This window comes from Neoarius graeffei, chromosome 15, assembly GCF_027579695.1.
Source record: "Neoarius graeffei isolate fNeoGra1 chromosome 15, fNeoGra1.pri, whole genome shotgun sequence".
Taxonomy (NCBI): Eukaryota; Metazoa; Chordata; class Actinopteri; order Siluriformes; family Ariidae; genus Neoarius; species Neoarius graeffei.
In genome coordinates this window covers 52196833-52224659 of record NC_083583.1, presented here as the reverse complement: position 1 = coordinate 52224659, position 27827 = coordinate 52196833, and the positions used below count along the sequence as shown (strand labels likewise).

Sequence of the window (27827 nt, the reverse complement as noted above, 5' to 3'; positions counted from 1 at the left end):
ATCTTAAATATTCAATTTACCAGAACGAGAATGGTTATTACCGTTTACTGTAACAGCTGTTAATGTAGAATAATATTTGCTAATTTCTACCGGGAGGCCAAGACATGTTGGATGAATAAATCTGGTTTCAAACTTAAGGAATGGTTTTGTCCAGTGCCATGATATTCCTTTTTGCAGATGTTCAATAAAATCCCACAGTTTATTGTCTTTATTTCTGGTAAGACTCACAGACTTGGGAAAGAAACACATTTTATTTTAATTCTACACAAAAAAATAACCTTACAAAAGCAATATAAGACGTGTTCCTTGCTATCGTTCAGGATGAAGAGTAAAATATGAAAAATCACAAATGTAGGTTGTTTACCTTCAGGAGTTTTTGAATAACATCTTGATTTAAATAAAAAAATGAGAGCTCTTGGCCAAATAATCTCACAAATGCTGATAAGAGAGGCTTGTTTTTAGGGAGGGTCTGCCAATCTGAGAGCTTTAAATGGTAATAGAGAAATGAATCAGTTTAGTCTGACCATCAAACATCACTGAGAACAGTCATACATTAAAAAACAAACAAAAAAAAAACCTAGCAAACTAATTTACTCACAATTTTCATGATAGCGGCAAAATCAGTAACTCTAAAATTCTTGGAAATGCCAGGTCTATTTGTGAATAACTCTTTGAGACCCTCTGCACGAACACCAAGCTGTGGAATTATGGATATAAGGTCATCACAACTTTTACAGGATGAACTACAATTGTTAAATGACACAGAAATGTGTAATGTAATTACATCAAGAAGCTGAAAGACTCTTCCGATGAAGTAAAGCTTTCCATTCAAAATGATTTCTGTGGGGAAGGCACTTGTACCGTTTTTCAGCAAATACAGCACTTTGGATGAGCCCATCAAAAGGTCATCTAATGAGGAAAACACAATACTGTCTTATTTAAAGTCTGTTAGATTTGTTTAGTAAGGACTAAAACATGATTGGCGATGCGGTTATCGGAAAACAATCAACAACAGGGTAGCGTGATGCCAGTATTGATTATGATGAGTGGTTATTTTCCTTTAGTATAAATACGCGGGTGATTACAGGAAATCATGTGCGCTGATTGGTCGAGAGATTCAGACTATTTCTCGATAATCACCTCGAACGACTCGGTAAAATGGCGGCCAATCGCTTTGTCGCCGTAAGTGAGGAAGAGCTAGAAACGATGAAAGAAAATGCTGTTCCTAAAAGCACTAAAGATGCTGCGATGTTTGGTCTAAAACTATTCAAAGGTAAGGTGGACTTGTGATTTATTTTATCTATTTCAAAACAAAGTATTTTATGTGAGTCAGCATAGATAAGTGACACAAATCTGCGCCACACCATTATTACATTTGCATGCCGTTTTTGAAGTTTGAAAAAAAAAATTTTTTTAAACACGATTTTTGAAAAATAAATCACTGGTGTATTTATACTAAAACAATTATCTGCCTCAGGCTCAGTGAATATCGGTGAATAATAACCTTGACTTCATCTCAGTTATTATTCACCAATATTCATTTTACCTTCAGTGAATAACTGCTAAATAACAGCAAATTTTGAAGTTATTTACCATCTTTATTTATTAATAAGCAACACTTTTTTAATAGTTTTACATTCAAGGCAAGGTATTACAGGTACGCCAAATTCTAGTCAATCGTTTTTCAGATTTCTGCATCTATAGCATCGACTAAACTATAATAATAAACATATCAAAACTCAAGAAAACAGATCTTAGTTTCACTGTTTTATCCAGTAGCAACCATTACTTTACCTGAAACTTATCTAAAGAAGGCTTAAACTCCACTTATTTGTCACTATCATGTCATGTCATAATGCCTGAAAATCTTGTTTCATGATATACACATTAATTTACTTGTCATTATAATGTACAGTACATGCCAATTTCCTTAATGACTCTTAATATGCCAACTAACTAGGAAACACGTTATCCACATTCCTACTATACTGTTATAGAAAACTTTTGACCAATCAGATCTGAGAATTCAATGGTGCTGCGGAATAATAAGATACAGATATAATCATGCTGAAATTGAAGAATGTGCATGTTAAGTACAGTTGTGGTCAGAAGTTTACATGCAGTCATCTTGGATATGAATGTCATGGCAATATTTCGGCTTTCAGTAATTTCTTTGAACTGTTCTTTTTCTGTGGCAGAATGATTGTACAGCATACATCTTTAATAAAAAAAAACCACTAGAATTTGGTGCACAAGTTTTAATTTTCTTTGGGTTTTCTGAAATCAACACAGGGTCAAAATTATACATACAAGGTAAAAAATATGCATACAGCACACCTAATATTTGGGTAAAATGTCTCTTTGCAAGATTCACCTTGACCAAACATCTTTGTTTAACATGAACATGTTAGGGTTTTGCTGGGATTCGAACCTGGTTCATTGGTGTGATAAACCAGCAAACCCCCACTAGGATGACTCAAATGCAGAGGCGTGAGGCAGAAGTAGAAAAAAGTATCAAAAGGTTTATTTACAATATATACACAAGAAAAATCCAAAAAGTAATAATCCAAAAACGCTCAGAAGATATAAGGGAAAAAATAAAAAATCCAAAAGTACAAAACAAAAGCCAAAAAACCAGAAAAGAAAAGGCAAAAATACCAAAGCTCAGAAGATCCAAAAACACAGTAACTACAAGGTCCAAAAGAAAAGCAAAGTACAAAACAAAGAACACGGTACAGAGGAAACTGGAGATAAACCTAACAGCTCAAAGACTCCGTGACAAGAGGACTGAACTCAGGGGGTATAAATACACAAACTAAATTGAACACAGGTGAAGATAATCAGGACTAAACAGGCAATTAACACAAACACAAAACACAGGAACAGTGGCGGCCTCTAGAGGCCAAAACAAACATGACACGAAAAGGAAATAACAGCGGCCTCTAGAGGCCAAAACAGTCCTAGTCCTAACAGAACAAGCTTCTGGCAGAATTCTGGTTGGATATTTCATGATTCTTCATGGGAGAATTGGTAGAGTTCAATTAAATTTGTTTTTGTTTTTCTTGCCATGGACTCGACATGTACAGTGGTGCTTGAAAGTTTGTGAACCCTTTAGAATTTTCTACATTTCTGCATAAATATGACCTAAACATCATCAGATTTTCACACAAGTCCTAAAAGTAGATAAAGAGAACCCAGTTAAACAAATGAGACAAAATTATACTTGGTCATTTATTTACTGAGGAAAATGATCCAATATTACATATCTGTGAGTGGCAAAAGTATGTGAACCTTTACTTTCAGTATCTGGTGTGACCCCCTTGTGCAGCAATAACTGCAACTAAACGTTTCTGGTAACTGTTGATCAGTCCTGCACACCGGCTTGGAGGAATTTTAGCCCATTCCTCCATACAGAACAGCATCAACTCTGGGATGTTGGTGGGTTTCCTCACATGAACTGCTTGCTTCAGGTCCTTCCACATCATTTCGATTGGATTAAGGTCAGGACTTTGACTTGGTCATTCCAAAACATTAACTTTATTCTTATTTAACCATTCTTTGGTAGAACAACTTCTGTACTTAGGGTCGTTGTCTTGCTGCATGACCCACCTTCTCTTGAGATTGCAGTTCATGGACAGATGTCCTGACATTTTCCTTTAGAATTCACTGGTATAATTCAGAATTCATTGTTCCATCAATGATGACAAGCCGTCCTGGCCCAGATCCAGCAAAACAGGCCCAAACCATGATACAACCACCACCATGTTTCACAGATGGGATAAGGTTCTTATGCTGGAATGCAGTGTTTTCCTTTCTCCAAACATAACACTTCTCATTGAAACCAAAAAGTTCTATTTTGGTCTCATCCGTCCACAAAACATTTTTCTAATAGCCTTCTGGCTTGTCCACGTGATCTTTAGCAAACTGCAGACGAGCAGCAATGTTCTTTTTGGAGAGCAGTGGCTTCCTCCTTGCAACCCTACCATGCACACCATTGTTGTTCAGGGTTGAAGTCAGGACTTGTTTTAAGCTTAATGTTAGCCTGCGTTATCCTCCACAACCATCTCTGATGCATGTTTGGGTTCATTGTCCTGTTGTAATTCCCAAGTCCCAAGTCGTATTCAAGTTTCTGATAGTTTATGCTGAAGAATTCTGAGGTAGTCCTCCTTCTTCATTATTCCATCCACTTTGTGCAATGAACCAGTTCCACTGGCAGCAAAACAGCCCCAGAGTATGATGATCCTACCACCACCACCAGCTGGTACAGTGTTCCTCTGTACATGGTGGTCATTGTGGCCAAATGACTCAATCTTTGTTTCATCTGACCATACAGCTATCTTCCAGAAGTCTTTTTTCTTTGTCTGTGTAGTCAGCTTCGAACTTTAGTTAAGCTTGAAGGTGTCAATTTTGGAGCAGGGGGTTATTTCTTGGATAGCAGCCTCATAGTCCATGGTGATCTGAACTATAGATAGTGATCCATCAGCTTCCAGTTCATGGCAGGGCTGTGTCATGGTGGTTCTCAGGTTGTTCCTGACCATCCAAACCAATTTCCTTTCAGATGAGGGTGACTGTTTGGGTTTTCTTGAAGCAAAGTGGCTTGGCAAAGTGACCACACCTCATAATAACTTGTATACGATTGTTTGAACTGATCTTGGAATTTGCAGCTGTTTAGAAATGGCTCCAAGAGACATTCTAGAGTTGTGTATATCTGCGATCCTCCTTCTCAGATCTGCACTGAGCTCCTTGGACTTTCCCATTTTACTGTGTGTTGGTCAATCCAATGAGTGCTGTAAACAAACCCTTTTTATGAAGGCACAGAGAAGCTACCAGCTGTAGCCAATCATGCTCACTAACAGGAAGTTAAGAGACCTCGGCCTTGGCAAGATAAGAGACATTTTGGAAGTTTCAGCACCTCTGAATTAATAATCTAAGTGAGCGTATGTAAATTTTTGACCCTGTATGTATAATTTTGACCCTGTGTTGATTTCAGAAAACCCAAAGAAAATTAAAACTTGTGCACCAAATTCTAGTGTTTTTTTTATTCAAGATGTATGCTGTACAATCATTCTGCCACAGAAAAAGAACAGTTCAAAGAAATTACTGAAAGCCTAAATATTCCCATGACATTCACATCCAAGATGACATTCATGTCACTGTATGTAAACTTCTGAACACAACTGTATGTCTTAGTTTGAGATTAAATTCTGTGAAAGTGACAAAATGCCAGGCAAACTTTACAATAAGGTGAAAACTTCGAGAAAACCTACTTCAACTTTGTAAATGCTGATAAAAACCCAACTTACCTTTGAACCAGTCGAAACGTAGTGTCTTACTAAATTGATAACTGAGCCGACCAAACTTCTGAGAAAGTATCTTTACTGCGATATTGCAAATGGTTGAGCTATGTGAGAAATGATTCCAAAAGAATACAGACATATATTTTATTTTTCTGCCTGAATGCTAAATATATTGACATTGTTAATAAACAAAGTAAAATGTAATGTGCTCTTACAAGTATTGATTGTCAGGGTCACGTGATTTTGCAAGGCCTTTGAGTTGTGAGTAAATGAAGCTTGCGACTTGGAGGTCTGTTTCCTGGAGCAGAAGCTCAATCAGTGTGGAGATCAGCACGAGAGATGGCTTTGTCTCCAGGAGGATCACGGAAGCTAACATTCTTATTTCAACAGGGGCAGTCTTTTGTGCAAATATAGTTAGGGCAATGTCCTGGACCTGAACATGAGAATATGAAATGTAAGCTTGTGATCTTGGCTCCAGTTCAGAACTCATTCTTGTAGGTTAAACACAGATGTTCTCAAGGATATGACAATGTGATGCTTCAGATATGACCTACCTGGGGGTTAATTATGTTAGAAATATGCTAATAAGATTATACACCTTTGACTTGTGACGTGGAGGCAGCACGGTGGTGTAGTGGTTAGCACTGTCGCCTCACAGCAAGAAGGTCCTGGGTTCGAGCCCAGCAGCCGGCGAAGGCCTTTCTGTGTGGAGTTTGCATGCTCTCTCCGTGTCTGTGTGGGTTTCCTCCGGGTGCTCCGGTTTCCCCCACAGTCCAAAGGCATGCAAGTTAGGCTAATTGGTGGCTCTAAATTGACCGTAGGTGTGAATATGAGTGTGAATGGTTGTCTGTGTCTGCATGTTAGCCCTGCGATGACCTGGTGACTTGTCCAGGGTGTACCCTGCCTCTCGCCCATAGTCAGCTGGGATAGGCTCCAGCTTGCCTGCGACCCTGTAGGACAGGAAAAGTGGCTACAGATAATGGATGGATGGACTTGCGAAGTGAAAAGTATTTAATGCTTTGATTATCAGGGCAGAGAATAATGCCATCTTCACCACTCAGAGTGCAGAGCATTTAGTATTCCTTGTATAAAAAGCTAAGAATGGTTAAACATAGGCAATGGGGTGGATGAGTTCAGTGAGTTCTTTTTTTAATAATTTTATATTCATTCATTCATTCATTCATCTTCAGTAATCAGGTCACAGTCACGGGGGTTGGGAGCCTATCCTGGGAACGTCGGGCACAAAGCAGGAATACACCCTGCATGGGATGCCAATTCATCTCACAGGATCCTTCACACACATACACATCATCTCATCTCATCTCATTATCTCTAGCCGCTTTATCCTTCTACAGGGTCGCAGGCAAGCTGGAGCCTATCCCAGCTGACTACAGGCGAAAGGCGGGGTACACCCTGGACAAGTCGCCAGGTCATCACAGGGCTGACACATAGACACAGACAACCATTCACACTCACACCTACGGTCAATTTAGAGTCACCAGTTAACCTAACCTGCATGTCTTTGGACTGTGGGGGAAACCGGAGCACCCGGAGGAAACCCACACGGACACGGGGAGAACATGCAAACTCCGCACAGAAAGGCCTTCGCCGGCCATGGGGCTCGAACCCAGGACCTTCTTGCTGTGAGGCGACAGCGCTAACCACTACACCACCGTGCCGCCCCATACACATCATAATTTAGATTATTCTATCCACATTCACTAGATATGAGCAATCGCACACTCTGATTGGCTACTCTACTACTAGGATATCAGCTCATATTATACCATGAGTAGAGAAAAACAAAATGGCGGAGCATGTTGCTGAACCAACCAAGGACAAAATAAAAACTCTACTTGAAAACAAAACCCCAAAATTGTTATCAAGTATTTAAAAGAAACAGAAATAGCTAAAAGAATATATCCCCCCAATAACTTCTGTTCCACACTCCAGTCCAGTTGGTGGCAGTAATTCAGCTTTAAGTTGGTTTGCCAACCACCAAATAAAAACCTTAAAGAAGAAGAAAAAGAAGCGCCCCCCCCCCCCCCCCCAAAAAAAAAAAAACCACACACAAAAAAAGCAACAAAATATGGAATAAAAGTATTTGACGGTAAGAATGTATCTTTTTTATTTTTTGAGAATTATTATTATAACATTTTCCACAAATTGCTACTGTCAATTCGCCAGTTTGTTTACATTCTAAGCAGAAATGATTTTGTCAGATGTTTTGTATAAAGATTTTATTTATTAAATTTGCAAAAAAATAAAAAATGTTCTGTTTCTCAAAATCCAGTGAATGTGGATAGAATAAAACAGTTATTCCACTCAATCTCGTCGTACATGGATTATAGCCAACTCGGTGCTATGTGCCTCATCGGCTATCAGCTCATGTACAACTTGATTTCATGGAATAACTGCTAAATAGCCAAACCAGGCAATGGCATGTTTTTGGAAGTGGGAAGAAACTGCAGGACCCTGAAACCCTAGGAGAACATGCAAAACTCCACACAGACAGTAACCTGGGCTCAGGATCGAACCGAGGAACCCTGGAGCTGTAACGGAGCAACACACATCAAACAGTGTTGACTGGAATTCCAACATTTTGCATGATGTAAGATTAAGATTTCACTTCTCTCAGTTTCAAAGTAAAACTTCAGTCCTGCTACTTCCAGATCCTAAGGGAGAGTAATGATACTGGGCATCAGAAAGCCCAGATGGTGATTCTTACTTTAGGTGGATCTCTAATGGCAAGGTTTCGGAGGGACTGCACAGCCACACTCTGAACCCAAGTGGGGAGGCTATCAGCTTTAGCAGAGAATCCAGGAAGGAACTTCATTATGGTCTTAAGGCTTAATGGATGTCCAGCATTTCCCAAGGCCTTCAGCGCAATCACCATGTCTTCATCAATGCCTTTAGTGAGTCCATTAGTGGCCATATCGAGCAGCGGCTGAAAAATGAGAATGACAGCTAACGTAATTAGTGCATGTCAGCAGACAATCTGATAAGAAGTGGCTTTATAAACTAGCTCATGTCAAACCTGCACTATGATGACTGGGCAGGGATTCACACGACCACAGACTCTGTATACCAAAGAACCATATGAAAGGACGACAGTGTTCCATAGCATATGGTGGGACTTACTAAATGGGATGGTCAAAAACTCCTGTAGGAGAATGGTGGATCAGAGGAAGGTCAGTACACTCTGTTTTATTTAGTATTATAGATCTGAAAGTGCCCAACAGTACCCAGACATTACCTTTGCCATTTCTACGAGTTCAAATTCAGCAGATAGATGGTTGAATGCCACCACAATTGCCTGTCCAGCCTCATTGGCAGAAATGTCTCCAGTTTTGAATCTGTTCTTCAGGAATTTGAGTACCCTCTCATCTGTCACCTCAACAACTGTATCCAGAAACCACCTCCTAACAATTACCATCATGAGGATGTCAGGAAAACATAAGAAGCTTCCAAAACAAACACACAAGCAAACAGCAGGAGTGACAAACATACGGCCTGTTGGCCAAGATTGGTCCAATAAAGGTTCTAATCCAGCCCACCAAATGAATTTGGAATCTGTTTTATCAATTAAAATCATGTTGCAGACCGTAACTGAATTGAAAGTTTTGAACAAAGAGCTAGTCTCGCTTATTCCACAGCTGGGCAAAACAGAGCAAGGAACTCAGCTACTAAAAATGTGCTGATAATGTGTAATTCTTCATTACCTATGTCAGTAATGCTGTCAAGAGCGTCAGTCTGAACCCAACTACTAACATGGCCGCTCAGAACTACAACACCCATGAACCACAGCGCCCTCTATCACCTGTTTATTAAACTCACCTGTCACTCGTTTCCGGGTTCATCAGCCTCTGCTATATAAACACCTCTCCCACTCTCACTCGATGCAAAGTATTGTTCAGTATTCATCCCTGTCATACTGAGCCTTTAGAAACTGCCTGCTTTACTGTATTCTCAACCCTTGCTCTTGTATCTTTCTTGTTATTCTCTAGCCCTGTCCGCATTGCCCCGTCTACTGATCGATCGACCCTCGCCTGTCCCACGACCTTGATTCTAGTTTCACGTTTTGGCTTTGTTTCCATTTTGCTTTCCCCACTCTCCCCTGTAAGTTCCTGCATCATGATACATTAGTAATCTAAAGTTATGGATTTCAGAATCACAATGTTTTTAGTTGTTGTTATTATTATTATTATTATTATTATTATTATTATAAATAATTTCATGAACTATACGGATCTTCCTCCATTTTGATATTTTGGACTATTTTGATTCATGACATGCAGTATAATCCTATTTAAAGTTGGACTGCCTTTCAGATTTTTCACATGTAGGTCATAAAAAGAAATTTCCCTGACACTCAATTGTTTTTGTTTAGTGGACTGAAAGTTACTGAATTCGAATCACAGATTCCAATTTTATTAGTTTTTTTTAATAGAACAATTAATGAATTTAGGGCCACACGGCATACATGTCAACCTATACGGAATGTCCGTATTTTATACGGATTTGATTCAATAAACGTAGTATACGGGCGTACAAATAAAGTTATACGGATTCTTTAAAAAAACTTCAATATTTATTTAGAGCTATAATCAATTCCCACGATGATAAAAGAGTGCATAACATTTACAAACGTACTGTACACCACAGAAAGCACAGACAGCCAGTAAAGAGTCTTATGAAATCGCGCGTTATCTTGTGGTAGCGAGACTTCGTTCCACTTTTGATCATGCGCACACCGCATTGCGAGAATCCCGCCAACCGGGAAGTAACATTTTGTTTGTAACGCGTATTTCCACCTGAGCGACTTTCAATAGCGACTGAAAAGATTCTGAATGGGCACTCCGGCAAGATCAACACAGACACTTGCTGTGACATGCAGCCTAGTGAGGTATTGGTGCAGAGTGCTAAAAAAGCTGTCATGGAGTACAATTCAGAACATTAGAGTGACACTTTGTGTTTTTGTCAAACATTGGAGCTTTGTATTCATTCAGAAGGTTTATTGTTATTAATATTGAATAAAAAGTAACTTGGATATATCATTGTTAATTATCATTCAAATTTTAGGTAAATTATTTTAATTTGCATCTTATACGGATTTTAAAAGGGAAATACGGATTTTGGAGGTTGGTTATACAGGTTTGATTGACCAAAGGTTGACATGTATGACATGGCCCTAAATTCTCTGGTATTTTTTCCTGCTTCACCATGACCCAATTCAAGATACTACAACCTCAATTCCAAAAAAGTTGGGATGCTGTGTCAACTATAAATAAAAATAGAATGCAATAATTTGTAAATCATGGAAACCCTATATTTCATTGAAAATAGTACAAAGACAACAGATCAAATGTTGAAACTGAGAAATGTTATTGTTTTTTGAAAAATATATGCTCATTTTGAATTTGATGTTAGCAACGCATTTCAAAAAAGTTGGGACAGGGGCATGTGATGCACTGTTGCATCATCTCTACTTTTAACAACACTCTGTAAACATTTGGGAACTGAGGAGACCAATTGCTGTAGTTTTGAAAGAGAAATGTTGTCCCATTCTTGCTTGATATACAATTTCAGTTGCTCAACAGCTCAGGGTCTCCTTTGTTGTATTTTGTGCTTCATAATGCACCAAATGTTTTAAATGGGAGACAGGCCTGGATTGCAGGCAGGCCAGTTTAGCACCCAGACTCTTTTACTACAGAGCCATGCAGTTTTAATATGTGCAGAAAACAGTTTGGCATTGTCTTGCTGAAAGAAAGAAAGCCTTCGCTGAAAAATATTTTGTCTATATGGCAGCATATTGCTCTGAAACGTGTATATATCATTCGGTATTAATGATGCCTTCCCAGATGTACAAGCTACCCATGTCATGTGTACTAATGAACCCTCATACCATCACAGACGCTGGCTTTTGAACTGTGTACTGATAACAAGCTGGATGGTCCCTCTCCTCTTTAGCCTGGAGGACGTGGTGTCCATGATTTCAAAAAAGAATTTCTACTTTTGATTCGTCAGACCTCGGGACAATTTTCCACTTCGCTTCAGTCCATTGTAAAATAGCTCGGGCCCAGAAGGTGGCGGTGTTTCTGGATATTGTTTATATATGGTTTTAACATCCATTTGTGGATGCAGTAATAAACTGTTTTCACAGACAATGGTTTTCTGAAGTGTTCCTGAGCCCATACGGTGATTCCCACTACAGACACGTGTCTGCTTTTAATGCAGTGTCACCTGAGGCCCTGAAGATCACAGGCATCCAGTGTCAGTTTTCAGCCTTGTCTCTTGTATACAGAGATTTCTCCAGATTCTCTGAATCTTTTAATATTACATACCACAGACGATCCCCAAATTTTTTACAATTTTACGTTGAAGAACGGCAGCACGGTGGTGTAGTGGTTAGCGCTGTTGCCTCACAGCAAGAAGGTCCTGGGTTCGAGCCCCGGGGCCGGCGAGGGCCTTTCTGTGTGGAGTTTGCATGTTCTCCCTGTGTCCGCATGGGTTTCCTCCGGGTGCTCCGGTTTCCCCCACAGTCCAAAGACATGCAGGTTAGGTTAACTGGTGACTCTAAATTGAGCGTAGGTGTGAATGTGAGTGTGAATGGTTGTCTGTGTCTATGTGTCAGCCCTGTGATGACCTGGCGACTTGTCCAGGGTGTACCCCGCCTTTCGCCTGTAGTCAGCTGGGATAGGCTCCAGCTTGCCTGCGACTGTGTAGAAGGATAAAGCGGCTAGAGATAATGAGATGAGACGTTGAAGAATGTTATTCTTAAATTGTTGTACTGTTTGCCCATGCAGTCTTTCACAGAGCGGTGAGCCCTTCCCCATCTTTACTTCTAAGAGACTCCGCCTCTCTGGGATGCTCTTTTTATACCCAGTCATGTTACTGACCTGTTGCCAATTAGTTTTTTTAGCATTACACAACTTTTTCAGTCTATGGTTGCCCCTGTCCCAACATTTCCGAAACGTTGCTGACATAAAATTCAAAATGAGCATATGTTTTTCAAAGAACAATAAAATTCCTTAGTTTCAACATCTGATATGTTGTATTTGTACTATTTTCAATGAAATATAGGGTTTCCATGATTTGCAAATCTTCACATTCTGTTTTTACTGATGTTTTACACAGTGTCCCAACTTTTTTGGAATTGGGGTTGTACATCATGCATGATGTGGTGGGCTTTCCCCGTTTGCGCAAGGCATTGTGGGATACAAATTTGAAACAGGAGAGAAAAATGGAGGACGCGAGTGTGCAAATGAAACGTGAAAGAGCTACTACAGTAACGGAAAGCAAGAAGAAAAGACATTATGTTATATACGAAGGAAAGGAAACGCAGGACCAAACTAATAAATATTGGCGGTCAGCGAGCACCTCGGTGTGATCAGCTGTTCGTTTAGCGACAGAATGATGGAACTGTCAGTGCACGGTCAAAGTAAACCTGTAGATAGCAGTAATGCAACACTGTGGATGCCAACTGCTGTAAAACCCAAAAGAAGAAGAAGAAGTAGGTAAACCTGGCAATGCGCACATGGACTTCCTCTGTCTGCTGGACTGCGCGAAGCGAGCGATTTCATGCACATAATTTGCTAAGGAATCCCTTCAAATTAAATAACTTCCCAGCCACAGAATGGCCTGGTTTTTTTTTTTTTTTTTGAGATATTACAAAAATAACAATATATATCACAATGACCAAATTTCATAGGGAACTAATTTCACAGATTTTATGAAATTCGAAGGGCCGTACAGCATTAGTCCACTTATATGTGCCTGATGTGTGTGTGTGTGTGTGTGTGTATAACATGTTCTTTGGTAATAAACTACAGTGTGTTTATCTGGTCTGTAGGTGATATACTGTATGTTCATTCTGTTTGCATTCAGAATGTACCTTGCAGATAAATACCAATAAAAGAACACATTTAAGTGGAGTTGTTGAAATATTATTGATCCACTCCACTTGGCACTTGACTCTTTGACACATTTGGTCTTCAAGTAAAGCAAGTTAATACCTGTGCTCAACATTTCCTAATAGCTGTTTCCATAAAAGCTCCAGATCTTCATAACTACTTGCACGCAGCAGTTGAATAAGCTTAAGAACTTCAGCACTTTTTTCAGTGTCCACTCGATAGATGTTAGCCTGGGCCAAACGTTTGATCAGGTCTGCAATCTGTTGGAATTATAATTAGTCAAAGGAGCTGATTTTTTACACTTGAGCTATAAGTCTCGTTGGCAGAACTAACCTTAGGAGCTGGGTTAGTTAGACTGATCATCAGAACTGGTATTGGCCCGAGACCTTTCTCTGCTTTGTAAATCAGATTTCCTCTGCTTTTCACCCGACCTGTCACAGGTTTGCCAACAGTGTCGGTCTGTTTGAGTAGCTCAATGTTCCAGCTGTAAAGTTAAACACACAGTATGCAGACAGATTTATAGGCTTGTAAGCTTTGTATGCTTGTTGCAGAATATATTATAGGACTAAGAAATATGACTATAATATCAATATTGCGACAAGTTATATCACAGTACAATTTTTGAAATATTGTGGGTAGTTTCATTAATTTTAGAGCAAGATTGACTCCATTGTTGGTCAGACTAACAAGCAGCTGTTAGGACTTATATACAGTATACACACACACAGTGGTGCTTGAAAGTTTGTGAACCCTTTAGAATTTTCTATATTTCTGCATAAATATGACCTAAAACATCATCAGATTTTCACACAAGTCCTAAAAGTAGATAAAGAGAACCCAGTTAAACAAATGAGACAAAAATATTACACTTGGTCATTTATTTATTGAGGAAAACGATCCAATATTACATATCTGTGAGTGGCAAAAGTATGCGAACCTCTAGGATTAGCAGTTAATTTGAAGGTGAAATTAGAGTCAGGTGTTTTCAATCAGTGGGATGACAATCAGGTGTGAGTGGGCACCCTGTTTTATTTAAAGAACAGAGATCTATCAAAGTCTGATCTTCACAACACATGTTTGTGGAAGTGTATCATGGCACGAACAAAGGAGATTTCTGAGGACCTCAGAAAAAACGTTGTTGATGCTCATCAGGCTGGAAAAGGTTACAAAACCATCTCTAAAGAGTTTGGACTCCACCAATCCACAGTCAGACAGATTGTGTACAAATGGAGGAAATTCAAGACCATTGTTACCCTCCCCAGGAGTGGTCGACCAACAAAGGCAAGGCAAGTTTATTTATATAGCACATTTCATACACAATGGCAGTTCAATGTGCTTTACAGAAGTAAAAACAAAAACAGTAAACAATAGAGAAATAAAATTACATAAAATAATTTTATCTTTATTCTAAAATAATTAATTAAAAGAATTAAAAGAATTAAAAGAAAATAATAAGAATTAAACAATAGTAGAAATAAAATATTAAAATGCCAAAAAGAAAAAGGAGAAAAAGAAAGAGAAAGAGAAAAAAAAACCTAGCAGAATAAAATAGAATAAAGTTAAAATAAATTTAAAACATGCAGAGAAAAAGATTATAAAAAATGTAAAAATATTAATTATTTAACAGAAAGCATCTGAAAACAGCTTGGTCTTTAATCTAGATTTGAAGCTGCCAACAGCAGGAGCATTTTTAATGTCCTCTGGCAGTTTGTTCCATAGCTGTACTGCATAGTAGCTAAAAGCTGCTTCACCACACTTTGTTTTAACAACTGGTTTTAATAGTAAATTTTTCTGTTGCGATCTGGTAGATCTGATTGGGTTAGGCCGCTGCAACATATCAGAGAGGTAATTGGGCCCTGTACCATTTAGAGATTTGTACACCAGCAGCAATGCTTTAAAGTCAATTCTGTAGCTTACTGGAAGCCAGTGAAGGGACCTTAGAATTGGAGTAATGTGCTCTGTTCTTTTTGTTCGTGTGAGAACCCTCGCCGCTGCATTTTGAACCAGCTGAAGTCGTTTGATGGTCTTTTTTGGCAGGCCTGTGAAAAGGCCATTGCAGTAATCAACCCTACTAGAGATGAAGGCATGTATTAGTTTTTCCAGATCATGTTTTGACATAAGTCCTCTTAGTTTGGAAATGTTTTTTAGGTGATAAAATGCCGTTTTAGTGATTGCTTTCATGTGACTGTCAAAGTTTAGCTCGCTGTCAATGAAAACACCAAGATTTTTAACCATTTCTTTAGTTTTAATCCCTTTTGTGTCAAGAATAGTGGTAATCCTGAGTCTTTCATCTTTTTTCCAAATAGAATTATTTCTGTTTTATCTGTGTTCAGCTGAAGAAAATTTTGTGACATCCAGCTATTGATTTGATCGATACACTGGTAGAGACATTCAAGGGGGGCATAATCATTTGGTGATAGAGCAAAATAAATTTGGGTATCATTTGCATAGCAGTGATACAAAATTGAATTTTTATTGATAATTTGCCCAAGTGGGAGCATATAAAGGTTGAAAAGTAATGGTCCAAGAATCGACCCCTGGGGGACACCACAGGTCAAGGGCATTAACGTTGAGGAACAATTTCCCAGGGTAACAAAGAAGCTTCTATCTTTTAAGTATGATTTTAACCAATTGATAACTTTACCATTCAATCCAACCCAGTGTTCAAGTCGATATAGCAGTATGTTGTGATCAACAGTATCAAAAGCTGCACTGAGGTCCAGTAATACCAGGACCGATGTTTTGCCTGCATCAGTATTAAGACGTATGTCATTTATAACTTTAATCAGCGCTGTTTCAGTGCTATGATTGGCACGAAATCCTGACTGAAAATTATCAAAACGGCTGTTTGATATCAAGAAGGCAGTTAATTGATTGAAGACAATTTTTTCCAGGATTTTCCCGATAAATGGTAGATTTGATATTGGCCTGTAATTATTTAACACTGAAGGATCCAGATTATTTTTTTTAAGAAGGGGCTTTACAACAGCTTTTTTTAGGGACACAGGAACAACACCAGTCTCCAAGGATGTATTTATAATTTGAAGCACATCTGTAATTATAAGATGAAGAACAGACTTAAAAAAGTTGGTGGGCAGAATGTCCAGTTCAGATGTTGAGGAACTGAGATTTTGTACAGTTTTTTCAAGAGTCTCATAATCAATTAAACAAAATTCTGGCAATGGCAAAACAAAGAACACACCAAGAAGAAAGTGTGTAATAGTCGACGAGGTCATAAAGGACCCCAGGGTAACGTCTAAGCAACTGAAGGCCTCTCTCACATTGGCTAATGTTAATGTTCATGAGTCCACCATCAGGAGAACACTGAACAACAATGGTGTGCATGGCAGGGTCATACATGTCAACCTTTGGTCAATCAAACCTGTATAACCAACCTCCAAAATCCATATTTCCCTTATAAAATCCTTATAAGATGCAAATTAAAATAATTTACCTAAAATTTGAATGATAATTAACAATGATATATCCAAGTTACTTTTTATTCAATATTAATAACAATAAACCTTCTGAATGAATACAAAGCTCCAATGTTTGACAAAAACACAAAGTGTCACTCTAATGTTCTGAATTGTACTCCATGACAGCTTTTTTAGCACTCTGCACCAATACCTCACTAGGCTGCATGTCACAGCAAGTGTCTGTGTTGATCTTGCCGGAGTGCCCATTCAGAATCTTTTCAGTCGCTATTGAAAGTCGCTCAGGTGGAAATACGCGTTTCAGACAAAATGCAACTTCCCGGTTGGCGGGATTCTCGTAATGCGGTGTGCGCATGATCAAAATCAGGAACGAAGTCTCGCTACCACGAGATAACGCGCGATTTCATAAGACTCTTTACTGGCTGTTTGTGCTTTCTCTGGTGTACAGTACGTTTGTAAATGTTATGCGCTCTTTTATCATCGTGGGAATTGATTATAGATCTAAATAAATATTGAAGTTTTTTTAAAGAATCTGTATAACTTTATTTGTATGCCCGTATACTACGTTTATTGAATCAAATCCATATAAAATACGGACATTCCGTATAGGTTGACATGTATGCAGGGTTGCAAGGAGAAAGCCACTGCTCTCCAAAAAGAACATTGCTGCTTGTCTGCAGTTTGCTAAAGATCACGTGGACAAGCCAGAAGTCTGTTGGACAAATGTTTTGTGGACGGATGAGACCAAAATAGAAATTTTTGGTTTAAATGAGAAGCGTCATGTTTGGAGAAAGGAAAACACTGCATTCCAGCATAAGAACCTTATCCCATCTGTGAAACATGGTGGTGGTAGTATCATGGTTTGGGCCTGTTTTGCTGCATCTGGGCCAAGATGGCTTGCCATCATTGATGGAACAATGAATTCTGAATTATACCAGCGAATTCTAAAGGAAAATGTCAGGATATCTGTCCATGAACTGAATCTCAAGAGAAGGTGGGTCATGCAGCAAGACAACGACCCTAAGCACACAAGTCATTCTACCAAAGAATGGTTAAAGAAGAATAAAGTTAATGTTTTGAAATGGCCAAGTCAAAGTCCTGACCTTAATCCAATCGAAATGTTGTGGAAGGACCTGAAGCGAGCAGTTCATGTGAGGAAACCCACCAACATCCCAGAGTTGAAGCTGTTCTGTCCGGAGGAATGGGCTAAAATTCCTCCAAGCCGGTGTGCAGGACTGATCAACAATTACCGGAAACGTTTAGTTGCAGTTATTGCTGCACAAGGGGGTCACACCAGATACTGAAAACAAAGGTTCACATACTTTTGCCACTCACAGATATGTAATATTGGATCATTTTCCTCAATAAATAAATGACCAAGTTTAATATTTTTGTCTCATTTGTTTAACTGGGTTCTCTTTATCTATTTTTAGGACTTGTGTGAAAATCTGATGATGTTTTAGGTCATATTTATGCAGAAATATAGAAAATTCTAAAGGATTCACAAACTTTCAAGCACCACTGTATATAGACATCAGTGTTTTACTGGGAAAAATGCTACTCATATTTTTCATAAAAACTACATCCTGGACATGGAGTAACATACAGTATTTTCCAGTACCTTCACTCATCACTTGTGAGGAAATTGATGTATTGTTTTGGTAAATTTGGGTACTTTTTGTTTGTGAATGTCTCTATATAATAAAAGAAAATCACACATTTGCTTGAAGATATGAAGTTTATCTTCTCGTATTGAAAAACTTGCGTTTTTCATACGAAATACATCGCGGATATGAGTGACGTATTTCCTGATATTTCACGCCGATGATGTCACTCCCAGTGATTTCCCGCTGACTTGATGCGTGTTGTCAAAATGGCGAACCGGTTCAAAATTAAAATTATTTTTGACTAACTTGCATATTTTCTTTGTGGATTTGTCCGTATAATATAAAGAACATTACATGGTGGAGTGAGGATACAAAGTTTATCTTCTCGTGTTGAAAAATATGTCACTCGTTTGCTTTGCTCACTCGGAAATGTACATTCACCACTCGAACTTCATATCTTCACCCAGCCGTGTAATATCATATATTTATAGCTGCTGTAACATAAAAAATAAGTGAAGTGAGCTTGAATTTAGGCACATTTATGAAATATATATGATCATGACATTATTACACAATAAATATAAGACTATTAACCCTATTTCCAGGCATTTTTTCAAGTTTGTTTGAATGTTTTATTCCATCAGTTGAAATCGGAGAAAAGAACAAGAAATTAACAAAAATACTGAGAAATACGTTTATTAGCCAGTTGAGATATCCACTCACCAGCTACTTTATAATTCATGCAATTATTAAATCAGCCAATCATGTGGCAGCAGCACGTTGCATAAAATCCTGCAGATGCAGATCAAAAGCTTTAGTTAATGTTGATATCAAACCTCAGAATAGAGGACAATGTGATATCAGTAACTTTGACCATGGCATGGTTGTTGGTGTCAGATGAGATGGTGTGCATGTTTCAGAGACACAGCAGTCTCTAGAGTTTATACAGAATGGTGCAAAAAACAAAACAAAACAAGAAAACAGAGTCATCTATATCCCCCGCCCTATATACCAACTATATACCAAGTTTCAAGATATTATTTGTCACATTTTTCAAGTTCTGCCACAGGAAACCAACCCTACCTCTTTACACTGACCTCAGCAGTCCATGGCATAAACCCACCGGACCTTTGGTCCAGGTGAGATAAAAATTAAATTTTCTCACATTTCTTAGTATCAAAAGGCACATATACATTACTTAATCAACACATATACCAACTTTCAAGACCATACCACTCATAGCTTTCAAGTTCTGCTCCGGAAACAAAACCTACCCCTAAGACTAACCTGAGAGACTAAGTCTGAAATTGTTTCCATGGAAACATGAAAAATTTAAATTTCTCAAATTTCTTAGTATGAAAAGGCACATCTACACCACCTTGTTAACATGTATACCAAGTTTTAAATCCATATGATGAATAGTTTTGGATATATGCTCGGGAAACGAACATTGCTCTTAGAAACTAAGTCAAAATCTATTTTTTATGTAAATATTTGAAAAATACTTTTTTTCAAAAATGCAACATAGGAAAAGGCACCAATTCACATGTTGCTTGATATGTATACAAAGTTTCATGAAGATGTCTTCAGTAGTTTTAAAGATACGGCCCGGAAATGAAAACATGACCGGACGGACAGGACAGAACCCGTTTGGGCGGGGGGATAAAAAGCAACCAGTGAGGGGCAGTTCACTGGGCAGAAGCACCTTGTTCATGAGAATCATCAGAAAAGAACAGCCATATGGGTTAAGCTAACAGAAAGGCTGCAGAAAATAATCTCAAAATAATCACAAATAACCGATTTATCCACCTTTGTGCTCAGCAAAGGCCATTTTTTTTCTACAACCTCAATTCCAAAAATGTTGGGATGATCTGTAAAACGTGAATAAAAAAGAATAGGAAACCCTATATTTCATTGAAACTAGTACAAAAACAACAAAATGTTGAAACAGAGAAATCTTATTGCTTTTTGAAAAAAAAGCTCATTTTGAATTTAGTGCCAGCAACATATTTAAAAAAAAAAAAAAAAGAAATGTGTTTTTGAAACAACGTTTTTTGGAATTGGGGTTATAATAGGAAATCCAAAAGTCACCTGGCTGGATGTTACATTAAAGGAGAACTGAAGGCAAAATTTGTATTATCAAAATTTTACTTATCTCATTTTATTAAATATAGGAATGCATTTTTGACCGCTATTTTATCACTGCTATAGCAAGTTATGAGTGTTTGAAACATGCTATATAATATATCAGTCCATATGTCAAAGCGATGGCCGTAAACGAGATTCGTTGAGACCTGTGCGAGACTTTGTAGGACGGAAGTAAAACATACAGCGGAAATCAAAGTGACTAACATCTGCCAACGTTGTCAAAAGACGCACGCGCCCTCTTTCGAATGCTGATGTAATCAAGCTGGAAGTTTTGTTTGTTTTGATAGCAATCAGGAAAGTTCGAAAAAAGTAGGCAGTAATCGTCATTTAAATTTGTTTTTGTGCAATACTTCGTTTGGAAAACAGTTTTCAAAATGGTGGCACTGACACCTGGCTGACACGTCACGTTTCGAAGTCTCGCACAAGTCTTGTGAAGATCGCATGGATAAGCGACGCCTGCCGTGGACCAAGCGAACTAAATTCAACATGGCTAAAAACCGAATAGGCTGATAAGTAAAATATTTAAATTGCAATTAGTTGCCAATATGAGTCACGATATAAGGTTACTAAAACTGAAAACGTAATTGAATAACACGTTAATTAAGAAATAAAGCAAGTTTAAAAATGACTTCAGTTCGCCTTTAATATTTGTACTGATTTGAGCTGATAGGATGGTTACAAAAAATGACCAATTTTACAAATATACAGTGGTGCTTGAAAGTTTGTGAACCCTTTAGAATTTTCTATATTTCTGCATAAATATGACCTAAAACATCATCAGATTTTCACACAAGTCCTAAAAGTGGATAAAGAGAACCCAGCTAAACAAATGAGACAAAAATATTATACTTGGTCATTTATTTCTTGAGGAAAATGATCCAATATTACATATCTGTGAGTGGCAAAAGTATGTGAACTTTTGCTTTCAGTATCTGGTGTGACCCCTTTGTGCAGCAATAACTGCAACTAAACGTTTCCGGTAATTGTTGATCAGTCCTGCACACCGGCTTGGAGGAATTTTAGCCCATTCCTCCATACAGAACAGCTTCAACTCTGGGATGTTGGTGGGTTTCCTCACATGAACTGCTCGCTTCAGGTCCTTCGACAACATTTAGTTTGGATTAAGGTCAGGACTTTGACTTGGCCATTCCAAAACATTAACTCTATTCTTCTTTAACCATTCTTTGGTAGAATGACTTGTGTGCTTAGGGTCGTTGTGTTGCTACATGACCCACCTTCTCTTGAGATTCAGTTCATGGACAGATGTCCTGACGTTTTCCTTTAGAATTCGCTGGTATAATTCAGAATTCATTGTTCCATCAATGATGTCAAGCCGTCCTGGCCCAGATGCAGCAAAACAGGCCCAAACCATGATACTACCACCACCATGTTTCACAGATGAGATATGGTTCTTATGCTGGAATGCAGTGTCTTCCTTTCTCCAAACATAACGCTTCTCATTTAAACCAAAAAGTTCTATTTTGGTCTCATCCATCCACAAAACATTTTTCCAATAGCCTTCTGGCTTGTCCACGTGATCTTTAGCAAACTGCAGACAAGCAGCAATGTTCTTTTTGGAGAACAGTGGCTTTCTCCTTGCAACCTTGCCATGCACACCATTGTTGTTCAGTGTTCTCCTGATGGTGGACTCATGAACATTAACATTAGCCAATGTGAGAGAGGCCTTCAGTTGCTTAGAAGTTACCCTGGGGTCCTTTGTGACCTTGCCGACCATTACATGCCTTGCTCTTGGAGTGATCTTTGTTGGTCGACCACTCCTGGGGAGAGTAACAATGGTCTTGAATTTCCTCCATTTGTACACAATCTGTCTGACTGTGGATTGGTGGAGTCCAAACTCTGTAGAGATGGTTTTGTAACCTTTTCCAGCCTGATGAGCATCAACAACGCTTTTTCTGAGGTCCTCAGAAATCTCCTTTGTTCGTGCCATGATACACTTCCACAAACATGTGTTGTGAAGATCAGACTTTGATAGATCCCTGTTCTTTAAATAAAACAGGGTGCCCACTCACACCTGATTGTCATCCCATTGATTGAAAACACCTGACTCTAATTTCACCTTCAAATTAACTGCTAATCCTAGAGGTTCACATACTTTTGCCACTCACAAACATGTAATATTGGATCATTTTCCTCAATAAATAAATGACCGAGTATAATATTTTTGTCTCATTTGTTTAACTGGGTTCTCTTCATCTACTTTTAGGACTTGTGTGAAAATCTGATGATGTTTTAGGTCATATTTATGCAGAAATATAGAAAACTCTAAAGCGTTGACAAACTTTCAAGCACCACTGTAGCAAGTAGAAAAGCACCTCAGAATGCATCGCATTCACAGCATGTCAGACTTTGAAGCTGATGGATTAGAAGTGCAGAATCTGAGGTGACAGTGGGCACAGGCTCATGGAAACTGGGCATTTGAGGCTTTGGAAAAAGCCTGTGGTGGTGTTAACTGAAGCTCTTGATCTGTATCTGCTTCTACATTGTGCTGCTTCTACATGCTTGGCCAACTGGATAAATGCATGAATGGCAGGTGTACAGGCGTTTCTATTTAACAGATCTGAGAGTCCATATGTGTCATAATAATAGGCTTCTCATGATGTTAGAGAAACTCACCTGTATTGAGGATTTTTAACATTTTTTTGAGATAAAAAAAAATTGCAGATAATGATGTTTTGAAACTGTATATAATATAACTTACCTGGCTTTTAGTTTAGAATGGCCACCCTTCACGTTGAATGGAGAGAAGTAATGCCTTTCAAGCGCAGAGGCCTTCGTAATGAGACTACCACTTTCTGTCGACTTCACTGTGTATGAATAGCTCACAGTAGCAACCTCATTTTCGCCTCTCTGAAAATAAACAGGTTTAATATGTATAACATATAAAATAGTCCTAATCAATGCATTGTCTGCTTCAACTAATAAGTGCATGTGCATGATTTCACACAAATACTTCATGGTATCTGTTTGCCGTACTTTAAAGTCGCTAAGTATACACACCTCTCTGCTGATTTTACTTTCTTGAGCCAGCGCCATTCCTTGATATATTTCTGCTTTTTGATGGCAGTTTTTAATGTTAATGTTTTGGGTCACGTATAATTCTTTCGCTGCTTCGTTCTCTTCAATAACATAAGCACTATGACAGATACCATGAATCCCCACCTGAGAAGAAATAATAACAAAACAAGTTGTGTGATTATTTTTTGGCGATTATAACATTTCAAATAATGTAACACGGACAATAAGGAATGTTTCATACCTCATCCAGCTCATAAACCCGCTGGGTGGTTTTGACTGTAACATGCAGGAATTTTAGAATACCTCGCACTATATTCACAACAGTGTCGGAGACATCAGGCGCTGTTTTAATGTCAATTACTTGTCCTTTTGTGTACTCAAAAGTGAAGGGTTTGGTGAGTTCGGCTGCCAAGCGTTTACTAAGATTAGGTGAGACTTTGAACGAGTCCTTTCCTGGGATTCCATTAAACTGTTCAAACGCTACATTGGAAATCTATATTGCGGATAAAACAATAAGAATGATTCACAAAAATACCATTACAATAACTCCTGCAAAGGAAATTAATTGATAAGCAAGGATAGTGAAATTCTCATTGATGGATTGCTTATAACCCATCTTGCTTGTAATATTGTATTCATTTTGGACATTTAGTAATTATGGTAATTGTGCTAATTATTGATATTTTTAATCTTTTTATTTCAATAAAATGTAGATATTTAAGTTAAAATATAACATATTTATAAAAAAAATACCATTATTATCATGAAAGTACTTGTGATTAAATTAGTGTGACATTAAGCATACCTGAAATAGAAAAGTTTGTAATGATACTCCAGTGATTTTAAAATTGCACTGTAGTTTTATTCCAGACTCAGCCAGGCCTGGTGTATCACGCCCGATGTTCACCACTCCTTCATAATTATATTCATATGTCTTTTTAGGGTTCAAGGTGAGCTCTGAAAGGATTGCAAATAGTAGGAAGTAAAAGTGAAGTAATTTTTTTTCCTCATTTTTCATCAAACAGAACATGCTTTTTTCTACCAACGATTTTAGATCAACAGAAGTTTGTCTCTGCTGTCGAGCTACTGTAATGTTAGGACACATTCTGGATGTATTTTAAGATTAAAGCTCTATCACGATTCGAAAAAAAAAAGTTCCTCAAGGATTCTGTGAATAGTTTAAGGCTCTTGACATCCTAAAAGGAATCCTGTCTGATAGGGAAACTGTCACATCCACTATGGAGATTTTACCACCACACCACTAGAGGGCATCCTACCCAGAACTCTGGGACACTTTCTCATTTCCTGTCCCAAACCTACACAAAGGACATGGACACTCATACACAGTGTGAAGCCTTGCCTATTGTATTCATCTGAGTACATTTGGAGCCATTGTTATCTGGATTAATCTTTGTGTACAAGCCTGCCTTGTTCTTCTTGTTCTCCATATCTTGTTTATATCCCATTCCCATTCACACTGAAAGCTGGATCTTTTCCACTATTATGCTGTAATGGTGTCCTGTGGGAATGGGAGCAAAACAGCAAAGTTGAAATATTAATCTATCCCCTAGGGACCTCGTAACATTTACGGAAATACAGGTAGTCGTCGACTTACGACCTATGCGACTTACGACTGATTGACTTTACGACCGTCTGGTTATGACTGGCAAGTGTTTCCCAGCTGACCGTACGACAATTTCCACCCCAGCTCCCGGCAGCGCCTCTCGCCGCGTACAAAAGTTTCCGCCCCAGCTCCAGGCACATTCACAGTCTCTCTCGCGCTCCCTCGTGCACTCCGTCATACAGTTTCCGCCCCAGCTCCAGGCACATTCGCAGTCTCTCTCGCGCTCCCTCGCGCACTCCGTCATACAGTTTCCGCCCCAGCTCCAGGCACATTCGCAGTCTCTCTCGCGCTCCCTCGCGCACTCCGTCATACAGTTTCCGCCCCAGCTCCAGGCACATTCGCAGTCTCTCTCGCGCTCCCTCGCGCACTCCGTCATACAGTTTCCACCCCAGCTCCTGGTTTATGAAACGAGCAAATGCTCCCACCAGCCCGAGCGCTGCAACAGCTGATGATGACATAGACGACCCACAGCCAAGCACCAGTGATACCAGTGGTCACTAAATTTTGTATTTTGCTATGTTTTACATTTGTATTTTGGTATGTTTCAAACTAAAATGTTTTCTATTTTTCACACCTGTATTTCATATTTTTTGTTTTACACATATTAAACGAATTGTACTGTACGCAGTGTAGTATGCAGTGTTTGACTTAAACCAAATAATGAGCCAAGGTAATGAAATAAGAAAATGTTGATAAGACTTTAAGATGATTGCAATATCATTACACATCACAATATACTTACGTTCATTTAACATAGGCCGACTTACGACCAGATAGGTTTACGACCGGTCAGTTGTAACCAAACGCAGTCGTAAGTCGACGACTACCTGTATTTTACCATGGCTCCAGTGGAAATCAGAACCATCAGATTTATGTGTTATGACTGGTTGTGATGTTGCTGGCAGTTATGTAAAGCAAAAATGTTAAAAATAGATTTTGCTTGAACAAAACAAATGTTCAGAAACAGGAAGAGAAGTCTGTCCATGGAAACATGATGCAGCTCAACTCATATCATGTTGCTAACTAGGTAATGTGTCAGCTTGTGATTTCATAACAATAGGAACAATTTTTACAACCCCTTCATGAATTATACATCATATTCAGTCTTACATGGTTCATATGTCTTGTGGAGGTTCATGCTTCATAGCATTCCATTAAATACAATCAGGTGGAAATACAAGATATCCGTTATGTTTCTGTTATGGAAGACTGACTGGGAATGGAAATTTTTTTCTGTGTTGTTTCTAACTCATACAAAAACAGATTTTGGATGTGAAAGGAGCTTTATTCTGGACACTCAGTATATCAACTCTTGCCCATACTAATGACCATGAATTTGGATTTGAATTTGGATTTGTCTCTGGATTGTGCTATATTGTGCTTATTCTATGCATGAGTCTTGATTGCCTCTGTTTATGCCTTTGGGATTGTGGACATTTCTTATTAAACCTCTTGCAAGTGGATCTTAATTACCCTTCTGAGTCCAGTTTGTTACAGAAGGCTTCACCTAGTATTATGGATCCAGTAGACATACAAGACCTCCATTCAACTCTCCCATCCATTATCCATAACCACTTATCCTGTGCAGGGTCATGGGCAACCTGGAGCCTGCTGACTATGGGCAAGAGGCGGGGTACACCCTGTACAAGTTGCTAGATCATCGCAGGGCTGACACATAGAGATAAACAACCATTCACACTCACCTTCACACCTACAGTCAATTTAGAGCCACCAATTAGCCGAACCTGCATGTCTTTGCACTGTGGGGGAAACCGGAGCACCCAGAGGAAACCCATGCAGACACGGGGATTACATGCAAACTCCACACAGAAAAGCCCACATTGGCCACTGGGCTCGAACCCAGAACCTTCTTGCTGTAAGGCAACAGTGCTAACCAGCACACCACCATGCCGCCCTTCAACCCTCCTATCTCAAGATAAACTCCTGGGTAATCATGCACAAAAGTCAAAACCCCATTGCAATGTAATAACTCATCTGGTCCTACAAGGAGGAACCTTGAACGCCTTCACAACAACCAATTACTCCCATGACTTGAACTGCCCAACAACTATGTTGGATCTCTTGGAAAATGCAATGGATTTCTTATGTAATGTGCATTTTTGTTTGCAAGTACAAGTACCACTTCTGCCTTTCCTGGAGAAGTAGACAAGATTCGCCAAGTACTCAGTCCTCTTACCAGGAGAACACTCATTGTCAACCACCATGTTTGACCAGCCCATGTTAAACCAAACATTAACAGAGTTTGAAAAGGACTTTCAGGAAGTATTCGATCACCATATTGCAGGAAAGAGCTCACCATCTGTAGTCTGTTGTTTCAAGAATTGTATCCGTCTACTGATTGAGAGGCCAGATGTAAAAAGGAAGTGAGAATTCCTGAATCTATACTGTGATCTAGCTGATGTCTTCAGTAAAACAAGAGCTGTGGAATTACTGCCTCACTGCACTTGTGATCGATCTCCTGTCAGGCACAGACAGGAGCCAAGCATACCCTCTCTCCATCCAATAAACTAAAGTCATGAAAGATTATGGTATATGAAAGAGTCACTTGAACATGTCTACCCTTTCACTTCACTCATTGCAACAAGCATCTTCTTTCTGGAAAAGAAAGTTTGTGGTTTTCATCCTTGCATAGATTACTGAAGCCTGAGTTCTGTCCCTGTCAAATGTAGGTAACATCTCCTTTTTTACCTTCAGTCTTGGAACAAGTAAGGGGTGCAAACGCTTTTACCCAGACAAATGGAAGG

The 27827-nt window shown here is 38.8% G+C and overlaps 1 protein-coding gene across 1 annotated transcript in view; it reads right to left on the bottom strand.

Moving 5' to 3' along the window:
- The window catches only part of vtg3 (vitellogenin 3, phosvitinless), a 37724-nt gene extending 10422 nt beyond the window's left edge, over nucleotides 1–27302 (bottom strand). The window contains exons 1-16 of the mRNA XM_060940673.1: nucleotides 27260–27302; nucleotides 24244–24395; nucleotides 23680–23931; nucleotides 23421–23582; nucleotides 23122–23270; nucleotides 13544–13694; nucleotides 13313–13470; nucleotides 8554–8719; nucleotides 8335–8460; nucleotides 8026–8244; nucleotides 5513–5730; nucleotides 5304–5401; nucleotides 785–909; nucleotides 599–697; nucleotides 365–484; nucleotides 42–231 (exon numbers count right to left, since the gene is read on the bottom strand). Of these exons, the coding sequence (XP_060796656.1) occupies nucleotides 42–231; nucleotides 365–484; nucleotides 599–697; nucleotides 785–909; nucleotides 5304–5401; nucleotides 5513–5730; nucleotides 8026–8244; nucleotides 8335–8460; nucleotides 8554–8719; nucleotides 13313–13470; nucleotides 13544–13694; nucleotides 23122–23270; nucleotides 23421–23582; nucleotides 23680–23931; nucleotides 24244–24395; nucleotides 27260–27302 (2428 nt within the window). The remainder of the gene's footprint in view (nucleotides 1–41; nucleotides 232–364; nucleotides 485–598; nucleotides 698–784; nucleotides 910–5303; nucleotides 5402–5512; nucleotides 5731–8025; nucleotides 8245–8334; nucleotides 8461–8553; nucleotides 8720–13312; nucleotides 13471–13543; nucleotides 13695–23121; nucleotides 23271–23420; nucleotides 23583–23679; nucleotides 23932–24243; nucleotides 24396–27259) is intronic.
- Nucleotides 27303–27827: the final 525 nt, after the last annotated feature.